Source organism: Glycine soja, chromosome 7 (genome assembly GCF_004193775.1).
Source record: "Glycine soja cultivar W05 chromosome 7, ASM419377v2, whole genome shotgun sequence".
NCBI classification, from domain to species: Eukaryota; Viridiplantae; Streptophyta; class Magnoliopsida; order Fabales; family Fabaceae; genus Glycine; species Glycine soja.
Genome location: NC_041008.1, coordinates 46,175,006 through 46,195,286, shown reverse-complemented (window position 1 = coordinate 46,195,286; position 20,281 = coordinate 46,175,006). Strand labels below are relative to the sequence as shown.

General features: G+C 32.5%; 2 protein-coding genes and 1 long non-coding RNA gene across 4 annotated transcripts; 1 reads left to right on the top strand and 2 right to left on the bottom strand.

The window, feature by feature from the left end:
* The first annotated feature begins 7,774 nt into the window (after positions 1–7,774).
* LOC114420224 (cytochrome b561 and DOMON domain-containing protein At5g47530-like) lies at positions 7,775–9,958 on the top strand. The gene is made up of 3 exons (XM_028386114.1): positions 7,775–8,571; positions 8,949–9,203; positions 9,321–9,958. The coding sequence occupies exons 1-3, from the start codon at positions 7,945–7,947 to the stop codon at positions 9,645–9,647; spliced, it is 1,209 nt and encodes a 402-aa protein (XP_028241915.1). The 5' UTR covers positions 7,775–7,944; the 3' UTR covers positions 9,648–9,958.
* Positions 9,959–10,861: 903 nt separating this feature from the next.
* LOC114420225 (inositol-phosphate phosphatase-like) lies at positions 10,862–14,383 on the bottom strand. Of its 2 annotated transcripts, none has more exons than XM_028386116.1 (12): positions 14,061–14,383; positions 13,918–13,968; positions 13,786–13,836; positions 13,616–13,696; positions 13,423–13,526; positions 13,254–13,338; positions 12,857–12,911; positions 12,731–12,774; positions 11,798–11,866; positions 11,612–11,712; positions 11,462–11,518; positions 10,862–11,209 (listed from the first exon to the last, which is right to left on the bottom strand). In XM_028386116.1, the coding sequence occupies exons 1-12, from the start codon at positions 14,061–14,063 to the stop codon at positions 11,113–11,115; spliced, it is 798 nt and encodes a 265-aa protein (XP_028241917.1). In that variant the 5' UTR covers positions 14,064–14,383; the 3' UTR covers positions 10,862–11,112. The 2 variants fall into 2 exon arrangements, with proteins under 2 accessions (XP_028241917.1, XP_028241916.1); XM_028386115.1 differs by having other exon boundaries at positions 13,913–13,968; positions 14,061–14,381.
* A 1,623-nt stretch (positions 14,384–16,006) lies between these two features.
* On the bottom strand, positions 16,007–16,468 carry LOC114417848. The gene is made up of 2 exons (XR_003667948.1): positions 16,370–16,468; positions 16,007–16,271 (listed from the first exon to the last, which is right to left on the bottom strand). It is a non-coding gene; the product is annotated as an uncharacterized LOC114417848 (long non-coding RNA).
* Positions 16,469–20,281: the final 3,813 nt, after the last annotated feature.

The following is a 20,281-nucleotide window of genomic DNA, read 5'->3' as shown; positions in this document are numbered from 1 at the left end:
TATTATTTTTAATAAATTATTTTTTAATCAATAGTCAACATTAATTGTTAGTTTTTATTAGAATGTTAATGTGAAATTCTCTCCAACTTTTCCTTTCAACCCTTAGATCTCCTTGACACTTTTGAATCATCAAACAAATCTTATAACTTTTAATTAATCATGTATATATCCCAGTTTTAACAAAACAAAATGAAGTCAGCATTGTCTGTGTACTGATAAAAGAATGCGAAGCTTTCGTTGCTTACACGATCGATTGAAGTAATAAGCCGAAAAGCTTGCTTGTAAGTTGTGAATGTTGTGTTTATCAGACCTCTTTGAAAACTTCATGCAGAGTGCCTCTCATGCCAAGTCTTAGCGTGAACGAGTCCAAATCACAATGGTGTTGCGTTTTTTTTTATCATGCTAATTACTTGTTTTATATTTTTTTTTTAGGATACTTGTTTTCTTTTTATTGACTTAGCCCGTAATGTAAATTGTAACCCATATGCACCTACATATAGGCCCAATAATGTTTTAACAATAAAAATTGTTAATAAATTGAATAGGAAACGTAAATCAAGTTCTTATAAAAGTATAATGCATTTTTCTAAATTGTGGATTGAAACCTCTAGGAAACAAGGATACTGATTAAAACTAAAACTTATATAGGAAAAAGAGGGGAGGGGAATTTATTTATAAAAATAAACAAAATATTGGAATGTTAAATTTATATTGATCTATTATTTTATTTTTATAAGTAAAAGAATAATCAAATTAGTAAATATTAGTTTAAAACAAAAATTCTACCCTTCTTTATCTTTCCCTTACAAAACTCTTTTAACAGAAAAAAACTATTAGTGATTAAAAAAAAGGCCTTGACTGTTTCAAATATGATTAGCAATCGGGCAACAACTATGGAAATGGATAGATGAAGATGTTAGGCGAACCTTGAACCCATACGATACTTTGCAACGGAACACCTGATTTGAAATTCGCAGTTCAAACGAAAAAAAAGAGAGGAGAGTATGAGATTTTTATTTGGGTTTGATATTATTTTATAATTCAAGTTTATATTATATAAACATATTTTAATATATAAATTTAATTTAGGATGGAGATAAAACATGGTACATTCAAAGAAAATAATTAAGAAGATCAAATATGTAGATTTTTTTATGTAGATTTTTTTTTTGGTACAAATCATATATGTAGATAAAAAAGAGTAGTTTGAGGAGAATGAAACAATAACATAAATTTTACTAGTGGTGGAGATAATATGTGATTCGTACTAGAAAGGGGAAAATATTAAAAACATTTGATTAAGAAAGTGAAAATTTAAAAGTATGAAAACCTCACTTTTCAAATTATATATCTAATTATTATTTAAATATATATATATATATATATTTATTATAAATTTTAATTATATAAAAATAAAACTTAAGAAAATGAATTAGTCTTCCATATATTACGATGAATTAAGGTTTAAATTTTTACTAAAAAGAGATTTTCACATTTAATATTCAATAATAACTTGAATAGAATTATCTCGGAATAAAAATACATGTGAAAAAAAAAAACTGGTGACTTGACTGCAACGAGGGCTTTTAATTGTTTGTATTATTTATAAAAGAATATTACTAGTATGCTGTAAGCATATTATTTTAAAAGATTTTCCTCAGACTTGTACTATCCTACCACCAGTGTCGAGCGAGTACAAAACCTTCTTAAGCAGTCAAACTTGTACACTACCCTACATGGCTGCACCTGCCAAAGCCTCAAGTACTAATGGCATGTTTGATTTTGGTTTGTAATTGAAACTATTACAAAGCATATTAAACACAAATCTAATGAATAGAAATAAAATAAAAATAGAAACAAGAATTTTGATTCTTTTATAAAAGTATTTTTTTTTCAAAGGTCATTTTTCACATGATTTTTAAACATATTATAAATTTTTAACCTTTAAATGTGCTACATCAATAAATGTGGGTGATGAGAGTGAGATATCAATTTACACTAATATGTGTGTGATGAAAGATTAATGATTAATCTACAAATATAAAAAATTACAATGCGTTATAACTATTTTTACACTATTGGGTTTTGAGATAAAAATTTGTTCACTGAAGAATTAATAAATAGTGTAAAATTGAATATAACTTAAACTAGCATAATTCGATATTTATTTTTTCTTTGTATAAATCATTGTTTTATTTTAATTTGATCCTTGAAATTGTGACACAATATCTTATATTTTTTCTTCCGCCTTTGATTGTTTTGCAATCCCTTCTATAGCTTGTCCTGTTATCTAGTAGTTTTTAAAATATAAAAAAATGACCAACAAATTCTTAAATCTGAACTTCATTAATAAGTTAGTTTTTGTCGTTAACAATTCACTTTTTCCATTAGCAACTGTATCATATGTCTTGAGCTCTGCAACTTTGGCAGCAACATGGTTGCCCAGTATAAACATGTTTTTTTTATTTTTTATTTTTAAAAAAACAAAACTCCGGTAGACATATTCACAATAATCAAAATGAAGATTTCAGGATGCTTTCACAATGATTTTCGGTAATTGTACCATTGTATTTTTAGGAACCAAAGTAACTGATTCAGTAACCAATTTGCGGACTAAAAATAATGTTAAATTAATAGTCTAATGATGTAAGTATGCAACTTCATCTTTCTCTTCTTGCCATTGCTCTTCCCTCACTTTCTTTTTCTCTCCTCTATCTTTTCTTTCTAAAAACAATATGTTCATAAGTCATGATTTTAATTTTCTTAAAATACACTTCGGTATAAGTTGTTAAAGTAATCTTAAGAAAAAAAAGGGGATATACACTAACAAATTCTGCATAAGTGTGTGCCTGGGAGAGAGAATCAAATGATACTAAGTATCAAACTTAGTAAAATCACACACATTCAATAAATTTTTATTAAAAGGAAGTTTTCTCAATCTATTGAATTCGAAATTGCATGAAACAAATTAAGTTCACAAAATTTCACATAAATAAAAAAATAATCGATATGCTATTATTTCATTTTGTTTAAAAGTATTACATGTGATTTAAAATATAGCTGTTTTTATTCAATTGCATATTTACAAACATTTAAATTATTTTATTGATAAATTTACTTTTAATAAAAAATATTGAAAATACTATTTTACTAAATTTAACATATGATGTTACTTGATCTTGTATATATTAACACGTTATAAATATATAATAAGATTATAAGATGCCCCGTCACATCTTTATTAAACCGTACATTTCTCATTTGGTGTGAATTGTTTTTTTATTTTAAAAAACATAAATATGTTTCTTCTTCATTCTGCATTGCATTTATATTTCTTCAGCATCTCTTTATGAAGGCATTGCATTTTTTCTATTGAAGACCACACCGTGTGTTTACACTTCATATAATAATAAAAAAAATCAATTGAGTTACTATAACTTTTTATTATTACTTGTTTAAAATTCTTATAGTAATTATATTTAAAAATAACACCAGCAAGGAGCATTTTTTTATAATTTTTTTTTGTAAGTTTAGTTATTTTAAGACATATTCACCGATTTATACATATTTGCTGTCATTTTGTTTTCTTTACTAACTAACATGCGTTGTTGTATATTAATATAAATGTAATTCGTGTTGTTGGGATTGGAAATTTGGAATGAGGTGCAATAAATTATATTTTATGATTAATATAATATTTATTTTATACGGTGTTCATCAAATAATAAAAATATATTTAAAAATGTATCAAAACTGTACACCACAAATGACTTCTTCATAATTTAAGCTCACGTGTGAAATATAAGTAGTAATGAAAAAATAAGAAGAAACGGCAGCGTAACGACTGGTGGCGAGTGTGTACCTGGGTCCCACAACGAAAAGATCAACCAGTTTGACTCAGGGTGGATCCTATTCCACACGTACGCCAGCGTGTTTCGAGTTTTGACCCTCTCTTTAACGATTAATAAACATTTCATATAAAATAATGATTTTTAAGAGAAATAATCACTAACTAAACTAACTAATTACTTGAAAATATTTAATCTATATTATTTATAATTAACCGTGATATTTATCAAGAAAGAAATAGAATTTAGCTTCTTTATTTTTATAAAAACGTGATTGAGATCTAGGAGGGTCCTTACTTGAATTTTTCATGTACAACTAATTTATTAGTTCACAAAATAAATTGAGACCGCATTTTTTATTCATAAAAGTAGCTTAATTATTTATAATAATTATTCTAATACATTTGTATTCTCATTCTTCCATTTTTTTGGAGATATTCTTCCATGTTTATTACTTAGAAAACAAAATAATTTACTAACATGTTCCCACACACGTCGCACGCACACCCAACATGCATCAAACACACCTCGTTTCGTCTTTTATTCCTCGTGTTCTTGCATGTTCATCTTAACATTCATTTATATTAGGCATTTGGTCCTCCCAACATCAAACTACCAATATTTCATGCTACTCAAGTCTACCCATTAAAAAAAAAATCATATGTTACTTAAGTTTTGGCAGCAACATAATAACACTAAAATAACAGGAATACAACATGTGGATCAAATAGAAAAATTTTAGGTGTAAGGATGGTATAGCATTGGATGATTCTTGACACTCTCTGAGCGACCAAAATACCAAATTCAAATAGAGTAATATTTTAGGAAAGTTATAAATGTCCACCCCACTTTAGGGTGGGTTAACTTTAAGGTGAATTGGGATAGAGGAATAAAAAAAAAATAGGAAGAAAAAAAAAAGATAGATATAACATGTGACGTGATAAAAAAATATAAAAAAAAATGAGATAGAAGTGAATTACAAGAAAACGAGATGTATGGATATAACTATCCATTTTTTAAAACCATGTAATCATTGGTTATTTGCCATTGTTCCGCAGACTTATTCTTAAGAGATTACTTTTATTGAGGTCCACTTCACTTTTATCGTGGTTGTTCATTTGAAAAATACAAGCATTACCTCCCATAAACTGTATATGATTTGAACTGAGACTTGAAACTGAAGCATAAGCTAATAAGTAATAATGCTCCTACTTTTCAACAAAATAATCATATATATTAGATCACTGATTTTTAACATAAGTGATAAACTTCCACTACCACACCGTATATGACATCAATGATCGAAAGAAAAAATTTCAATCCCTTGGTCTCTAAGCATACCGATACGCGACTGGAGTCTTTTGCATCGGGGTACCTAGCCAGCTATGCTGGCTATATCATAAAGCCAATAACGCATACAATAATTACATCATCTAAAAAAATATAAAATGTATATTTGAAAACTCAAAATAATGATTGAGATATTTATATATCATCTAACAAGCATTTTAGCTTATATATAAGATAAATATTTATTTTATATATAATTAGAATTTATAATATATCAATATTTTTAAATACATAAGTTATGTTATAATTAAATTTCATAATAAATAAATATTCTTAAATATATAAATTATATTTTAAATTTCCAATAAAAAATTTATATTTTGATACAATATTTTTTTAATCATTGCATTTTATTTTAAAAATTATTGAAATTCAATTTATAAAAAAATGAAAAGGTAGATTCAAACATATAAGCAATTGAGAAAATCAAGTATGCCATAAAAATATTACAACAGAGTGGTTTAAGATAATTGAAAAATATTTTTGACTAATTATTAAATCAAATTAAATCTAAAATCAAAATTAATAAATATTTAAAAATAAATAAATAACTAAATGTTCAATATATAAAATTAGGATACAACATGTTGTCGAATACAACAATAATGTTTTAAAAAGAGTTATTCTTACTTTCATTAAATATTGAAACATTATTTAAGAAAGTAAGAATAACTCTTTAAAATGTTGTTGTTTAGGAATAACTAACTAAAATCCACTCATTCAAGAATAATTTCTAAAAATGTTCTTAAGAAAAATGAGTTAATTTAAATTCACAACATAAGACTAAACTTTGAGGAAAACACTACCGAACTTTTCCACGTCATTTTTAGTTTACTTATTCTTGTTAATTGTTCACTAATTATCTTATTTTGCATTAAAACATGTTAACAATTAAATTTATTCCTATATTATAAATCTGGATTCGATCTCATTACTGAATAAGAGAATCTTTAGAATTTATTTTTGAATGAGTGTTAGTAAAATCACAACAAATTATTATTCTTGTGGCAGTTTCAAGCTATCATAAATAATTTCAAGGACCTAACTAAAATATTGTAAAAAATCAATGACTCAATTACAATTTTTTAATTTAAGAACTTAATTTAAAAAGTCAGTGACCTACTAATGTATTAAACCTTTATATTATTGGTGTTTTTATTATTTTTATTTTATTTTTCATTATTTGTCAATTTTTACAAATTTATTTATCCACCATTGCTTTCATTTCCCATTAACCAAAGATAATATGTATTCATTGAACAATACTAACAGTTATCTACTTTTATATTATTGATCAAAAGATTTTTTATTTATGGTTTAAAAAAAATTAGAGGAAGGAAAGGAAGTCCCAGTTTAAAGTAGGAAAAACTCTTGAACTCAAAAAGAGTAATTACAAAATCATAGACCTTATCTCTAATCCACTAAGTTTTCAAAAGTTTTAACTAAGGGGTTGTTTGATACAAGGAAAACATTTATTTTTCCAAAATTTTGATGTTGGGAAATAAAGAGTTTCTCATGCTTTGGTTGCTTTGTAAAAGATAACATTTCCATTAAATAATATTTATTATGAATTTTTTTATCTATTTTTTTACAAAATTATTTTCATGAAAATTTGAGAATTTATCTTTCACGAGTTTGAAAAAAAAAGTTATTATAATAAAATATTACATTATTCTTTTATTAGATTATTGAATGGGATAAATAAGTACTCTTTGACTTCCTAGACTTATCTAAATATCTTGAGAATATTTTTTTCAAACTAAACAGATTTTAGTTATTTCTAAAATATATGAAATGATTTCCAGAAATACAATTTTCAACCATGAAAATTGTAACAAACGTCCCTAAGAGTTGACTATAAGAAGAAAAATTTAATTAAGAGTAGACTATAAGAGGAAAGTTTAATATTTTGCAAGCAAATTTTCTAATGAAATTCAATGAAGAGAAATAAAAGGCATTAATTCGTATTTGTCTTGAGGTTCAGATTATGGAGGCACGTCGTGCACTTTACGCTCAAACGTTTGGGTAAAGCGGCTAAAAACTCTGGTCGTCAAAAGGCTCCACTCATAAAAATCAAGCATGTTAAAATGACGTAAAAGTTGCATAATACTCCATTTACTTTGCCAAATCAATTATTATTTATTTAGAAGCACTGGTTGGTTTTAAAAAATGATAGACAAACGTTGTCAACCAGGGGAAGTAGGAATACAGATTCTCCTTGGAAAAAATCAAACCAAACGGAAGCTTCCGCACGCTGGGCGGGGATAGTTAATTCTTATGATTGGCGTCCAAGATTTCATAACTCATTAAATTTATTAAGTGTTTAATCGGTTAACAACTGATTATATTTTAGCAAAAAAAATTATTTTTTCATTACACTAAGTCATCGATCAAATTAATTATTTATTATTATTTTCTTCCTTTCTCGCACTCACGATGGTTGTTTAATAAACATTTTCTTTGTGAATTAAAAGCTATAAAAAAGAAATTGGAAGAATTTTCTAATCTCATCCTTTCACATCAACAACTCGCCCACCAAAACCCACCAACTCTTATCTTCTTATAAGTAAACTAATCCTCCCTTCTCCGTCCCTCTCAATCCCTCTCATTCCCTCTACCACCTGCTCCATTCTTCAACTAAAAGCTATTGTTTACATCACAAGAAACAAGGCTACGCTAAACTATTCTTTTGAGTTTTGAAATCCCAAGCCAATACAGATTCTCAAGCACAGCAGCAGCAAGGGATATGATGGGCAGCAGCAGCATGTTGAGGGTAGTGTTGGGCTTGTCTGTTTTGAGTTGTGTGCTAGTGACATCCTCAGCTCAAACGTGCAGAAACCAAACATTCTCAAACAGGGTGTTTGCCACATGTCGTGATCTTCCACAGTTGACAGCTTACCTGCACTGGACGTACGACCAGGCGAGTGGCAGGTTGGACATAGCATTCAAACACGCCGGAATCACCTCGACCAACAGGTGGGTTGCATGGGCCATCAATCCCAGAAACACCCTCGACCCAGCCATGATCGGTGCCCAGGCCCTGGTGGCTATTCCTCAGTCAAATGGAAGCCCACGGGCTTATACCTCGTCCATAGCCAGCACCAGCACAACGTTGGAAGAGGGAGCTATCAGTTATCCGGTGTCCGGGTTGAGTGCCACGTTTGAGAGCAACCAGGTCACCATTTTCGCCACTCTCACACTTCCAAACGGGACCTCCTCCTTGGTCCACGTCTGGCAAGATGGTCCTCTCTCTGGCACTACCCCTCAAGAGCATAGCCACGAGACTTCCCACCAAAACTCCAAAGAAATCTTGGACCTTCTCTCTGGTTCCTCCACTCAGGCAACCGGAAATTCACGCCAGAAAAGAAGAAACGTAAGCACCAATTAATCTTTTCTTATGCTTTCCTTCAACGTCAATATCTATAACTATGCCTCTCTTTGCTTCATGCTTTCCATCATAACATACATGGCACCTTTCTGTTTTTTAAATTTTAAAAGTAAACGTCTTCTGGGCACATTCTGTTTTCTAAAATTTTGCTCATGAGCATTTTAACAGAACGCTTAAAGAAATCAGAAGAAGAGGTTGATGAAAGCATCTTTCAATTTTGGAAACAATTTACAATTTGTAATAGATTGTTAGAAAGCACTTTTTTTTGTGCGAGGGAATCAAACAAGCTCCTATAGTATTGTATTTTGTTGTTTAAGTTAAGATTGAAGAGATAGATTGAGTGTGGAGATTATTAATTTCAGACCCATGGAGTGCTAAATGCGGTGAGCTGGGGCATATTGATGCCAACGGGTGCCATAATCGCAAGGTACTTGAAGGTGTTCAAATCTGCAGACCCTGCTTGGTTTTATCTTCACATCACCTGCCAAGCCTCTGCCTACATAGTTGGTGTTTCTGGATTCGGCACCGGTCTCAAACTCGGCAGTGACTCCGAGGGTGTTGAGTATGACACTCACAGAGCACTTGGTATTGTCCTCGTCTGCCTTGGAACTCTTCAGGTACGAGGTTTTCGTGTTTTGTTTAGTTATGCCATTTTCTGTTTTCTTAATTAATGTTATGCTCTACTAGTGTGATGGTACTGACAGAAACCTATGTATGTGATTGGGTTCATTCAGGTGTTTGCGCTGTTCTTGAGGCCCAACAAGGACCACAGATACAGAGTGTACTGGAATGTGTACCACCACTTGGTCGGATACGCCACCATAATCATCAGTGTCGTCAACGTTTTCAAAGGGTTCGACACCATAGAAATTTACGTAGGGGATCGCTACAATAGCTGGAAGCATGCGTACATTGGCATTATTGGAGCATTGGGTGGCATTGCTGTCTTTTTGGAAGCTTTCACATGGATCATTGTCTTCAAGAGGAGGAAGTCAGAGAACAAAATTCCACACGGAGCAAATGGTGTTAATGGCTACGGTTCTAGGCCACAACAGGTGTAGGATATGAATATATGACGTGTAGCCAGATAGATATATTGGTTTCTTTTGTAATTTTATGCATTTTTACTCCTATACGTGTGCATTTTATTGTTGCTCTCCTTTGTATAATGTTGAGGGTATTTAATTTAAGGATACTCCAGCTGCTCAGAGTCTCAGTTTTGAGGCAATTCTTTCTTAGGGAAGTGACTCAGAGTCTGGTTTAATCCATACTGTTACTTCAGGTTCAGGTTATACATTGTATTGGTTTCTGTTTGAAGAATATTTGTATTTATTATTAATTATTTTTTTACTTATATATTACTTTTTCTAGATATCTTGAGTTTCAAATATCTTTTACGTTCTACTAGGGGAACAACCTTTCTCTTTCTTTTTTCAGCTTGTGGCTAAGCAAATGAAGGAAATCTGACCATGAATTTGGTATTAAAGTATTTCTGCAAACTACTAATAAATTGCAGTAATTTAAAATTATTTCCCCCGGAACATGGACTCGAATATTAAAAACTAAGTCAGGGACTCATCAAATCATAAAAACTCAGGCTATAAATTTATTGGTTCAACTCACTTTGATAAAGCGTCAGAAATAACCGAACAACATAATAAGAAATGGCCGAAGCAAAAAATATAAAGATGTAACTAACTGATTGAAACAACTCTTCTGACCCAATTTTACTAAAAGTTGCTTAAGCTTTAAATTTAATTATAGCTGTAAAAAAAAGTTCAAACGTTATAGCATACAGCTCAGATTCCTTGAACATGGCACATTTAGGGGCACAATGATTGACCCATCCTCAATTAGAATAGACTTGGTCAGACTAAAGCAGAGCATTGAGTTCTTTTATCCTATTTCCCCTCCCCGTCCATCAAGAAAACTGGATTTTTGTAATTCTTTCTTCTCTCAACATAATTCTCTTCAAACTTGTCTTTTCTCTGTACCAAACCAATTATTTTGTATTATATAATCATCGGTGTTCATATATTATGAAATTGTAAACCAAACACGGTCCACCGGGAAGCAGACACGCACGCCAACTCCCTTTATAATAGTTTATAATTTATCGCTTGTAATATTCTCATATTTCTGACAATTTTTTTTATTTGTAAGATCATACCAAGTACCAACTACCCAAAAAATACCAACCACAAAAGACTCAGCCATCTAATAATTAAATAACATGAAATTCAAAAAGGAGTTACGGATGAGAATAAACAGAGCATTGACAAGTTGAAGCAGCAGCTCATAGGCTATGCGATGGAATTATTTTAAAGCAAGTTGCATCGTTACCTATGTGAGATTTTTGGAGAAAAAAAATAAAGAATAAATACTAATATTTTGGTAAGGTCACAAGAGAATTAGAAAAATAATTGACGCCATGAATCCCACAATTCAAAGCATTTTAACAAAAGGGAAATGAATTAACATAAGGCTGACTCAATTTCTCCTTGTCATTGATTAATAGTAAGCTTCTCACACGATTTGGTGCAGAACATCAACAAGGGCATCCTTCAAGAAAGGGTTGGAAGCTGCCACCCGCTGAGATGTGATGTCAAAATCTGCACCAGACCTGAAGCAGACGAACAAACATTAGATTTTGACGTATAAATCTTTGAAGCATATGCATAATGAATAAAAAGGACTGCCAATAGGGCATAAATTTCTTCCCACATTGCATGTTTATACAACGATATCTACATAAATGCCCACAAGATGAAGATCCATGCAGGTAAAAAAATAGCATACCTACTACCTAACAATTCAAACACTCTAGAACAGCATAACATATTATCTTGTAGAGCATCTAATTCAAGTCACTTACGGATCAAATATAACACCTCCGGCTTCTCTAACAATGACAGCACCGCCTGCCACATCCCTGATAAAAAGGAAGAGACTGTGTCAAATGTCAATCTAGGAACGTATCATATTATCATAATGCCCACCATTTAGAGGGATGTTAAATTCCTACCAAGGACCTCCAAAGCCAAGTTCAAAGCATACATCCAGCCTTCCACATGCAATTCCGCAAAGGTTTAAAGCACAGGAGCCAGTCATTCGAAGGGATCTCACCTAATCATATTAAAGGCATGGTTATGGCACAACCATATCAAACTTTAGTCCGATTGATTCCAATAGGAAGAAGACCTAGTTTTACCTTGAAAAGCAAGCTATTGATCCTATTTGTACAGGCATCTATTGTTAACTTGTCACGTTTTGTTCCAACCTGCTCTTTCAGAAATTAAAAATGAAAAGCCTTGATGAATTTCAAATCAATCTTTATTTAAAACATTTACAGTGAAACTGACCCAAGTACTCATGAATGTGAATTGATGAGTTTGGGTCATCCCATCTCAAGTTAGTATTCCAGAAAATACAATAGTGCAGGAACAAAAGAGGCAAGTCATTGGGCATGCAATTTTTTATTTATTTTTGTACAATAGGCAGCAATGAAATTTGAATTTAACACATCATGCAAACTACCTGTACCCCTACGCCCATCCCACTAGGCCTACACTAGTGGATTACCGGGGATACAATTTAAAGCAAACTTAGCAATGACATTGGCGTCACAATCTGTTAAGTGATCATATTTGCAATTAAGGTATAATCTGTCTCCCAGAAAAGACAAACTTTAATTCATTTATTACTTTCTTATATTTTCTTCAACATGTCACAGTTATTACCTGAAGAAAAGGAAAATGTTTAGATTTTGTACCTTCTAAGTTTGCACAAGCTCATGAATACAAAGGTTTCAAATATATCAGGCATGTGTTTAGAAGTTGGAATCCTTGAGAGGCAAGTAGCAAAATAAAACATAACCAGAGCATGCTTCCAAAGCATATAAAAAAAAACTGAGCATACAAAATTTATAAATCCAAAATGATCAAGTTACAAATGTACAAGATTTGAGCATCTTTGCCGTGTGAATTTTATGAGTATACTAATTATTTTTTAAATCAGGAACTCTTCACATAGGTCAGAGGGTTGCTACTTCACCATTACATTGATATTTGTCATTGATACTCTGGAGCAACTTATTCTCGCAACTTAATGCTTCACTAATGCACAATAAGAGGAGGGGACATACCTCAGTCACAAGAAGAGCGCTCATTAGTTCAGTTTGTGATGATACTGCAAAATTTCAAGGCATATCCATGAGGTGACCAAACTCAATTAACAATAACAATCAAAAGACAGAGAACAAAAGACCCACCTTTTATAGGGTTCCCATTTAGAAAAGCACCTTTCCCACGAATTCCAGTGAAAAGCTACACATGGCAATCTAAAATTTCAGTTTGCATACTAAGATAAGCAAGGGAGGAAAATAAATCAAAACAATCCACGTCTTCATACCAATATTGCTAATAGAAAATTAAATTATAGACTGTCATAGTCCTAAATTAATTACTTCAATGTCTGTATGTAGTCCTCAACAAACCATTACAAATACTCAAGGTCACTGAAAATAATGTTGATAAAAGAAGAGAATAAATCAATTGACCGCTTTCACAAACAATCTGAATTTGCATGGTAACCAAAAATAATTAAAACGTCAGGGAATTTGGAATAGTTTGGGGGTCACCCAGTCATGCAAAAGGAAAGATTCTCACCTCATTAATTATTGGATTGTAAACAACGCCAACTGTAGGAACTTTCCCAATTGTAAGACCGATGGAGACACAAACAAAGGGGAACCTAAGAAGGCAGACCAATAGTCAATCCATATGATATGAAAATATGAATGTATCAATGAAAACATTAGATGGATATTTGATTTACCCATGCACAAAATTAGTAGTTCCATCGAGAGGATCAACTATCCACGTGGGTTCATCTGTAAGTTCTGCATTGCCACCAGCAGCTGTGGTTTCCTCCCCAATGAACTAAAAAGAAAACCAACATAAAATGACCTTACAATGGCCAACCAACTCAATATTAATTGTGTGTAAAGTTAAGGGAGAGGTGAATGAACCTTATGAGTGGAGTAAAGTTGCTTGAGATGAGTAAATATGAGATCTTCACATGCTTGATCAGTTTCAGTGACCAAATCAACCTGTGCATGTATGTGCATACCAATGAAGGTGAAGAGAGTTATTGGAAAGAAATGAAGCAGAAAAGAGGAGAGAAAGAATGAATGGATACCAGTCCTTTGTGCTGCACGTTCTTGGTCTGATAGAAACCTTTCCGAATAATCTGCAATGAAAAAATATATTTTACGTTCAAAACAAAAGAAAAGAGAGAGAGAGAGAGAGTGGAGTGGGGACACAACCTCACCAGCCTTGCAAGCAGCGTCGACTGCAGATGCGAGGAATTCGGAGAGCGAATCTGTGTTTGTGATCAAAACCAAAAACAAGTAGAATACCATTTAACAATAGCAAAAACATTATTGAAATGAAATGATTGGATCCTACTCCTACCATTATCACCCATTTTCTCCTTTGCAATCAGATTGAGAACTTCAACTTGAAGCGCACCCTGCTCTCACTCTCAAATCAGGGTTCAGAAGTCAACTTATATACCGTGTAACACGAGTTGAATAGAATACAAGTCCTTGGGTTTGTGCATGGAATTGGAATATGCGGAGACAAAGATGCTTGTGCAATGTGCATTACTAGTACAAGTCCTTCCCGAACCCCATTCTCTCTTATGTAATTTCTACTCTACTCCACATTTGGCTGGGTTCGTTCAGGAATAATGCTTCCAGCATATACCAACTTTCTCTCTAACGAAGCTTCCTGTCAGCAACACAACATAAATCAAGAAGGAAATCCCTTTTTTAATTACAAAAATGCCTCCTCAATTAGGAAACAAGAGTTTCGGGGAAATTAGAGACAAATGTTGAAACTCATTTTTCTACATAATAATCAAATGAATACGAGAAAATTGGAAATTTATTTTTCTCCATTTTCTTTTCTTTATCTCTTGCACTAAATAACATAAAAACTACTTACTTTTTTTTTATTTTCTTTCTCATTTTATTGTCCATTACCAGACAAAAACAGTTTTAGTTGAGTGAAAGACTATAAGTTTTTTAAAATAGTTAAAGACAAAAAATGAAATTGCCGCTTTATTTTCTCTCTCAATCCAAATGTTAGTAGAACCGGAAGTCCAAAGCCTACTGTTTCAAACGAACGAAACAAAAAAGTTATCCATTTAGGGGCCCATAGTCAGGAATTCCATCTTAACAAGGGTGTGTAAAAAGAAGATTTGAATTCTGTCAATGTTAGGTAAGAATAAGAAAAGCATGTCACAATAGAAAAACACAAAACTAATTAATTAGAGTTTAATTTCTATATATTATATCATAATTATAAAAAAAATTATACTAACAAAAAATCATCATTAATATATATCTTAATTTAATAATTATAAAAATTAATAAACTTATCATATATAATAATTTGTTATTAAATAACAATGTAAATACTTTTTCATTTTCAGTATATAAATTATTTACTCAACTAATTATAACAAGACTCACTCACTTTTACCAAAAACAAAAAAGACTCACTATTATTTGTATAAGACTCATTAATGTTATTTTTGTATTTTTCTTTTATAGCGTGAAATGTCTGTTTGATTATACGTTGCAAAGGAGAAGAGGCGTGCCACCTTGAAGAATTCTTGTGCAAATTGTAGCGAAGGAGTCTTTATGTATGGGTTCAAAATTAGTCCGTTTTTTTATTTATAATAGTGAAAATAGTAAAAATCAATGTTTTTAAGACCAAATGACCGATCAAGGCAACTGTTCGAAATTCAATAGTTCAGCCGTTTTCGAACCAATAATAATAATAATACATATCATAACTTTGTGATACTAAAAATCATGACTTTGTAACACTAAAAACTAAAAATAAAACATAAGTTTATAAGCTTTTAACATTCAAAGTATTTACACAAGTTTAAATCAAATATCATAATACTTAGGTCTAAGTTTTAATAATACACAACAATATTCATTAACAGTAAAACATTCGTTTTCCTAACAAAAAAAATTCAAAATGACGTATTAAGCGTTTTTCATTGTTTCGCTATAGATTGATATGTTGCCGGTTTTTACCAATTTTCCAGGTCTTTGTCCAGTTCTTCTCCGGGTTGATTATGTGGTTTATTTGAACCGAACATTTGATTAGTTTACTGATTTTCTAGTCCAACTGGCGAATTTAGTTAATTTTTCAGAACACGGGTAAAAATTAAAACACACCAGTCATGTTAGCCATCATGAAGAAGTAATAGAAAAAAAATTGACATACAAATTCTAGACAGTAAGAATATAACATGGCATCGTATAATTTATAAACTAGCTGCTAGGCAAGCAAAGCTTTCTAACACAAGGAAAGCCGAATACTGCCACTGCATGTTATAGCTCTTTTCAGCAATTTATTCATCTGGGAATTACAGAACCGAAATGAAATTTCAGTAAGGAAACATTGGAATTTGTGTTGAAGGTTAGTCTCATTTTGATTAAGACTAAAAGAACTATAACAATAGACAATTAAATAATGTAAAATACCACAATGCAACTTGCTACCTGACAGAGTCTGAAGAAGCTCAAGCGATGTCCCTAGGTTCAAGAGCAGCAATTTCTTTTATAACTTGAGCTTTATCAGCTTCGAACTGTTCATCCTCTGCACGATCCCAACAAAATGAGATCATGGGAACATAATACCAGGAAAAAAAAAAAAAACCAAGTACAAATTCTTAAGAAATAGCATCACCTCCCTACCTTTATCGATTTTTAAGTCACCCAAAAGTCTAAGAAGCTTGCTTCTGTTTGCAACAAATATGCTGATGATATCAGCTGCTTTCTTTTGGTTAGCAGCAAACGGCTGCATGACAAGATAAAATCAATATAAAGAAGCAAAGTTTGGGATGTATAAGGTTAAGAATAACATTTTAAAATGTGGGCCATTATGTAACTATAATACCTCGAAAACATGAAATGCTTCTATCTGTATGCTCTTGCTTGACTCCTGCAGAAAAATATCAGCAATGACCCATCAAATGCTTGTATCAACATAACTCTAACTTCTGAGTTTTCTGTTCAACATTAAAATGTATGCTCATCAGAAACTCAACATTGAACATATCAGTGTTCAGCAATTCCGTATGTTTAAACGGGTGGGGAACAATAACAAGGCGCTTAAGTATTTTAGCAAAGCTAATACATTTTCCAGCACAAAAACAACAACTGAATAGTTCAACATTATCAAAGTTCATATCATTTCCCACCCCCCCTCCCCCCATTTTTAGTTTTTGTGTGGGGGAGGACACGAGAAAGGCAGGTGAGAAAACATGCCATTAAGTTTTACAGAAAGGACCATACTCGTAGAAGATTCATTAAAATCCTTAAGTTGTCTCATGAGCTGACATATTTGTCATTACGGCTGAATTTGAGATCAAGTAACATATCTCCCAGCAACTGTAAAAAAGGGACCAAAAACCACTCAACAAATATGCATGCATTAATTCAACTATAGAACTATAATAAAAGTAGCAATAATAGCGCATGGACATATTATTGCAAAGACTGCTTGGGATGGCTTGTTTATTTTTAAGTCAAATAAATCCAAATCTACTTTAAACAAACAAGCAAAGATTTATGAAAACATTTTCAAGAGGACAATCTCAGAAGCCCAGACTTCTCCATTTTTGCATCATCCAATAATCTTACAGTTAAGATAAATACCAAAACTTAAATCATACCTTGACAGCTTGGCGCCTTGTAATATAGTTGGAAGATTCCAACAGTTTAGAGTTATATTCATCAAAAAACTGAAAAGACAAAGACAATGAGTAATGGATGGTAACCAACTATAATGAGATAAACCCAATAAAAAATAACGTACGACAAGATAAATTGATAGGCTCACTAATAAAATATATGCAACACAAAGTACCCCCCCCCCCCCAAAAAAAAAAAACCGTAAAAAAGCGATTGTCTTAAATGGGTAAACACACTTAGGTTAATAATCACTAAAAAATGTGATTATGCAACTACAGCTGTACTAAACAGAAAATGTGCCCATCCACATTATCCTGGAAAAAAATTTTATTCCACCATATTTTAAGAATTATTTTTTCTAAAATTGAGTTTGGTACAACTTAAATTTGAAGAAATAATCACTTTTTTTCAAAATCCCTCTAAGAAAACTAACAAAAATAAGTCATTATTTCTACAAAATAAGTTGAATCAAACAAGCACTAAGTGCAATGTTTTAATCTATGAAAGCAAAGAAACAAAAAGAGATATATCTATTTATAAAATATCAACTAATAAGAATGGAAACATTAAGCATTATTATCAGGCATAAAGGAAATGAGGTTCTTGAAATTCCGCCACCCCTGATACTATTTTTCCCTGAATGTCACCCCTTATCACCTTTTGCAACTTGAACAGTTTAACCCCTCACCGGCTTCCTTATTAAACTCTGTCACAGCAAAATTCGCGATCTCTATCACGTGGGGATCATTCATTTTAACTTCACCCTGATCAATCGCAAAACCAAATAGAACAAAGACCAGAAGAATGCACTCCAATTTCATTTTGCTTGTAACCACTAATTTACCTCTTTTTTCTTATTCTAACTTGTGACAAGATATGAGTTATGTTTCTATTGTTGGCTTTCAATTTATAGTTTAAGTTGGAGTGAAATTATTTTTTGGATAAAGATGCATAGATACGACATGTTATTTAACCCTTTGAGCAACAAAGGGAGAGAAAAGAGATAATTGCAATACGTAGATATGATAATGTGTTTGTGTATTATTGTTTTTAACTTTTTGAAAAAGGGTCCTAATAAACGAGCTTATGAAAAAAATGGGCCTAAAGCATGCGTAATAGATCGACATTACTAAGTGCTAAAAGGAATAGGTATTAATTAGTTAATCCGTAAGCCTCCTATACAATCCTGCCTAGGGTAGCTTTGCTATTCTTAGCCGGTCCCAAGCCCGGATAAAAGGAGAGGGTTGTGTTAGGCTTTCGACAGCCAACGTTAAACTTTGTCGAATCTCTATGACATGGATCAATTACGTAATAATGTGAATGCTAGGTCGTTGCCCGGAAGCAACGCGCTGTATGGCTCGAGTACAGTGTCAAAAGAGCAAGAGCCGCTGCATCGCCGCCCGGATGTAGTGAAAAGTAAGCAAGGGTTCCCACATTTTCGTGAACGGGTGTGGGTAAAGAAGCTAGTTCATGACAGGAGGATTCGCTTTGGTACATGGAATATAGGCACACTTACTGGAAAATCTATGGAAATAGTGGATGTTATGGTGAGGAGGAAGATCAATTTTATGTGCCTACAAGAAACTAAGTGGACAGGAGAAAATGCGAAAGAATTAGACAACTCGGGATTTAAGCTGTGGTATACGGGAAAAATCAGATCAAGAAATGGGGTAGGGATTATTGTGGACAAGGAGTGGAAGAAGGATGTCGTGGATGTAAGAAGAGTAGGAGATCGTATCATAGTCTTAAAATTGGTAGTGGGACAGGACACCTTTAATGTTATTAGTGGGTACGCACCTCAGGTTGGGTTAGCAGAACACTTTAAGGTAAAATTTTGGGAGGATCTAGAAGGGGTACTTCAGGATATACCCCAAGGAGAGAAAGTTTTCCTAGGAGGGGATCTCAATGGACATGTAGGTAGCGTGGCTAGAGGTTTTGAGGGGGTGCATGAGGGTTTTGGCCTAGGGGAGATGAATGGGGAGGGTAAATCCATCTTGGAGTTTTCGGAGGCTTTGGATCTTTCTATAGCCAATACATGGTTTAAGAAAAGAGAGGAACATCTTATCACTTACAAAAGTGGAGGGACATGTTCTCAGATAGATTTCTTCCTTATCAGGAAGTCTGATAGGAAGTATTGCTTGAACTGTAAAGTTATCCCGGGAGAGAGCTTGACTACCCAACATAGAGTTTTGGTTATGGATGTAAGAATTAGAGATAGGACAAAAAGAAGAAGTCCTCTGGTAGCACCAAGGATCAAATGGTGGCACTTGAAGGGTGAGAAACAAGGAATCTTCCAACAAAAGATATGGGAGGGTTGGTGTGGACAATCACAAGGAAGTGCAAATGATATGTGGAACAAGATGTCCCAAGAGATTATTAAAGTGGCTAAAGAGACGTTGGGTGAATCTAGAGGTTTTGGACCTAGGGGTAAAGAATCGTGGTGGTGGAATGAAAATGTTCAGAGCAAAGTTAGAGTAAAAAAGGAGTGTTTCAAGGAGTGGTCTAGGTGTAGAAATTCTGAAACTTGGGATAAGTATAAGATAGCTAGAAATGAAACCAAAAAGGCGGTGAGTGAGGCAAGAGCCCAAGCTTTTGACGGACTATACCAAGCTCTAGGAACCAGGGACGGAGAAAGATCTATATATAGGCTTGCTAAGGGTAGAGAGAGGAAGACTAGAGATTTGGATCAAGTAAAGTGTGTTAAGGATGAAGAAGGCAAAGTCTTAGTGCATGAAAAAGATATCAAGGAAAGGTGGAAGGCGTATTTCCACAACTTATTTAATGATGGATATGGATATGACTCTAGCAGTCTAGACACAAGAGAAGAGGACCGGAACTATAAGTACTATCGTCGGATTCAGAAACAGGAAGTAAAGGAAGCGTTGAAAAGAATGAGTAATGGTAAGGCGGTGG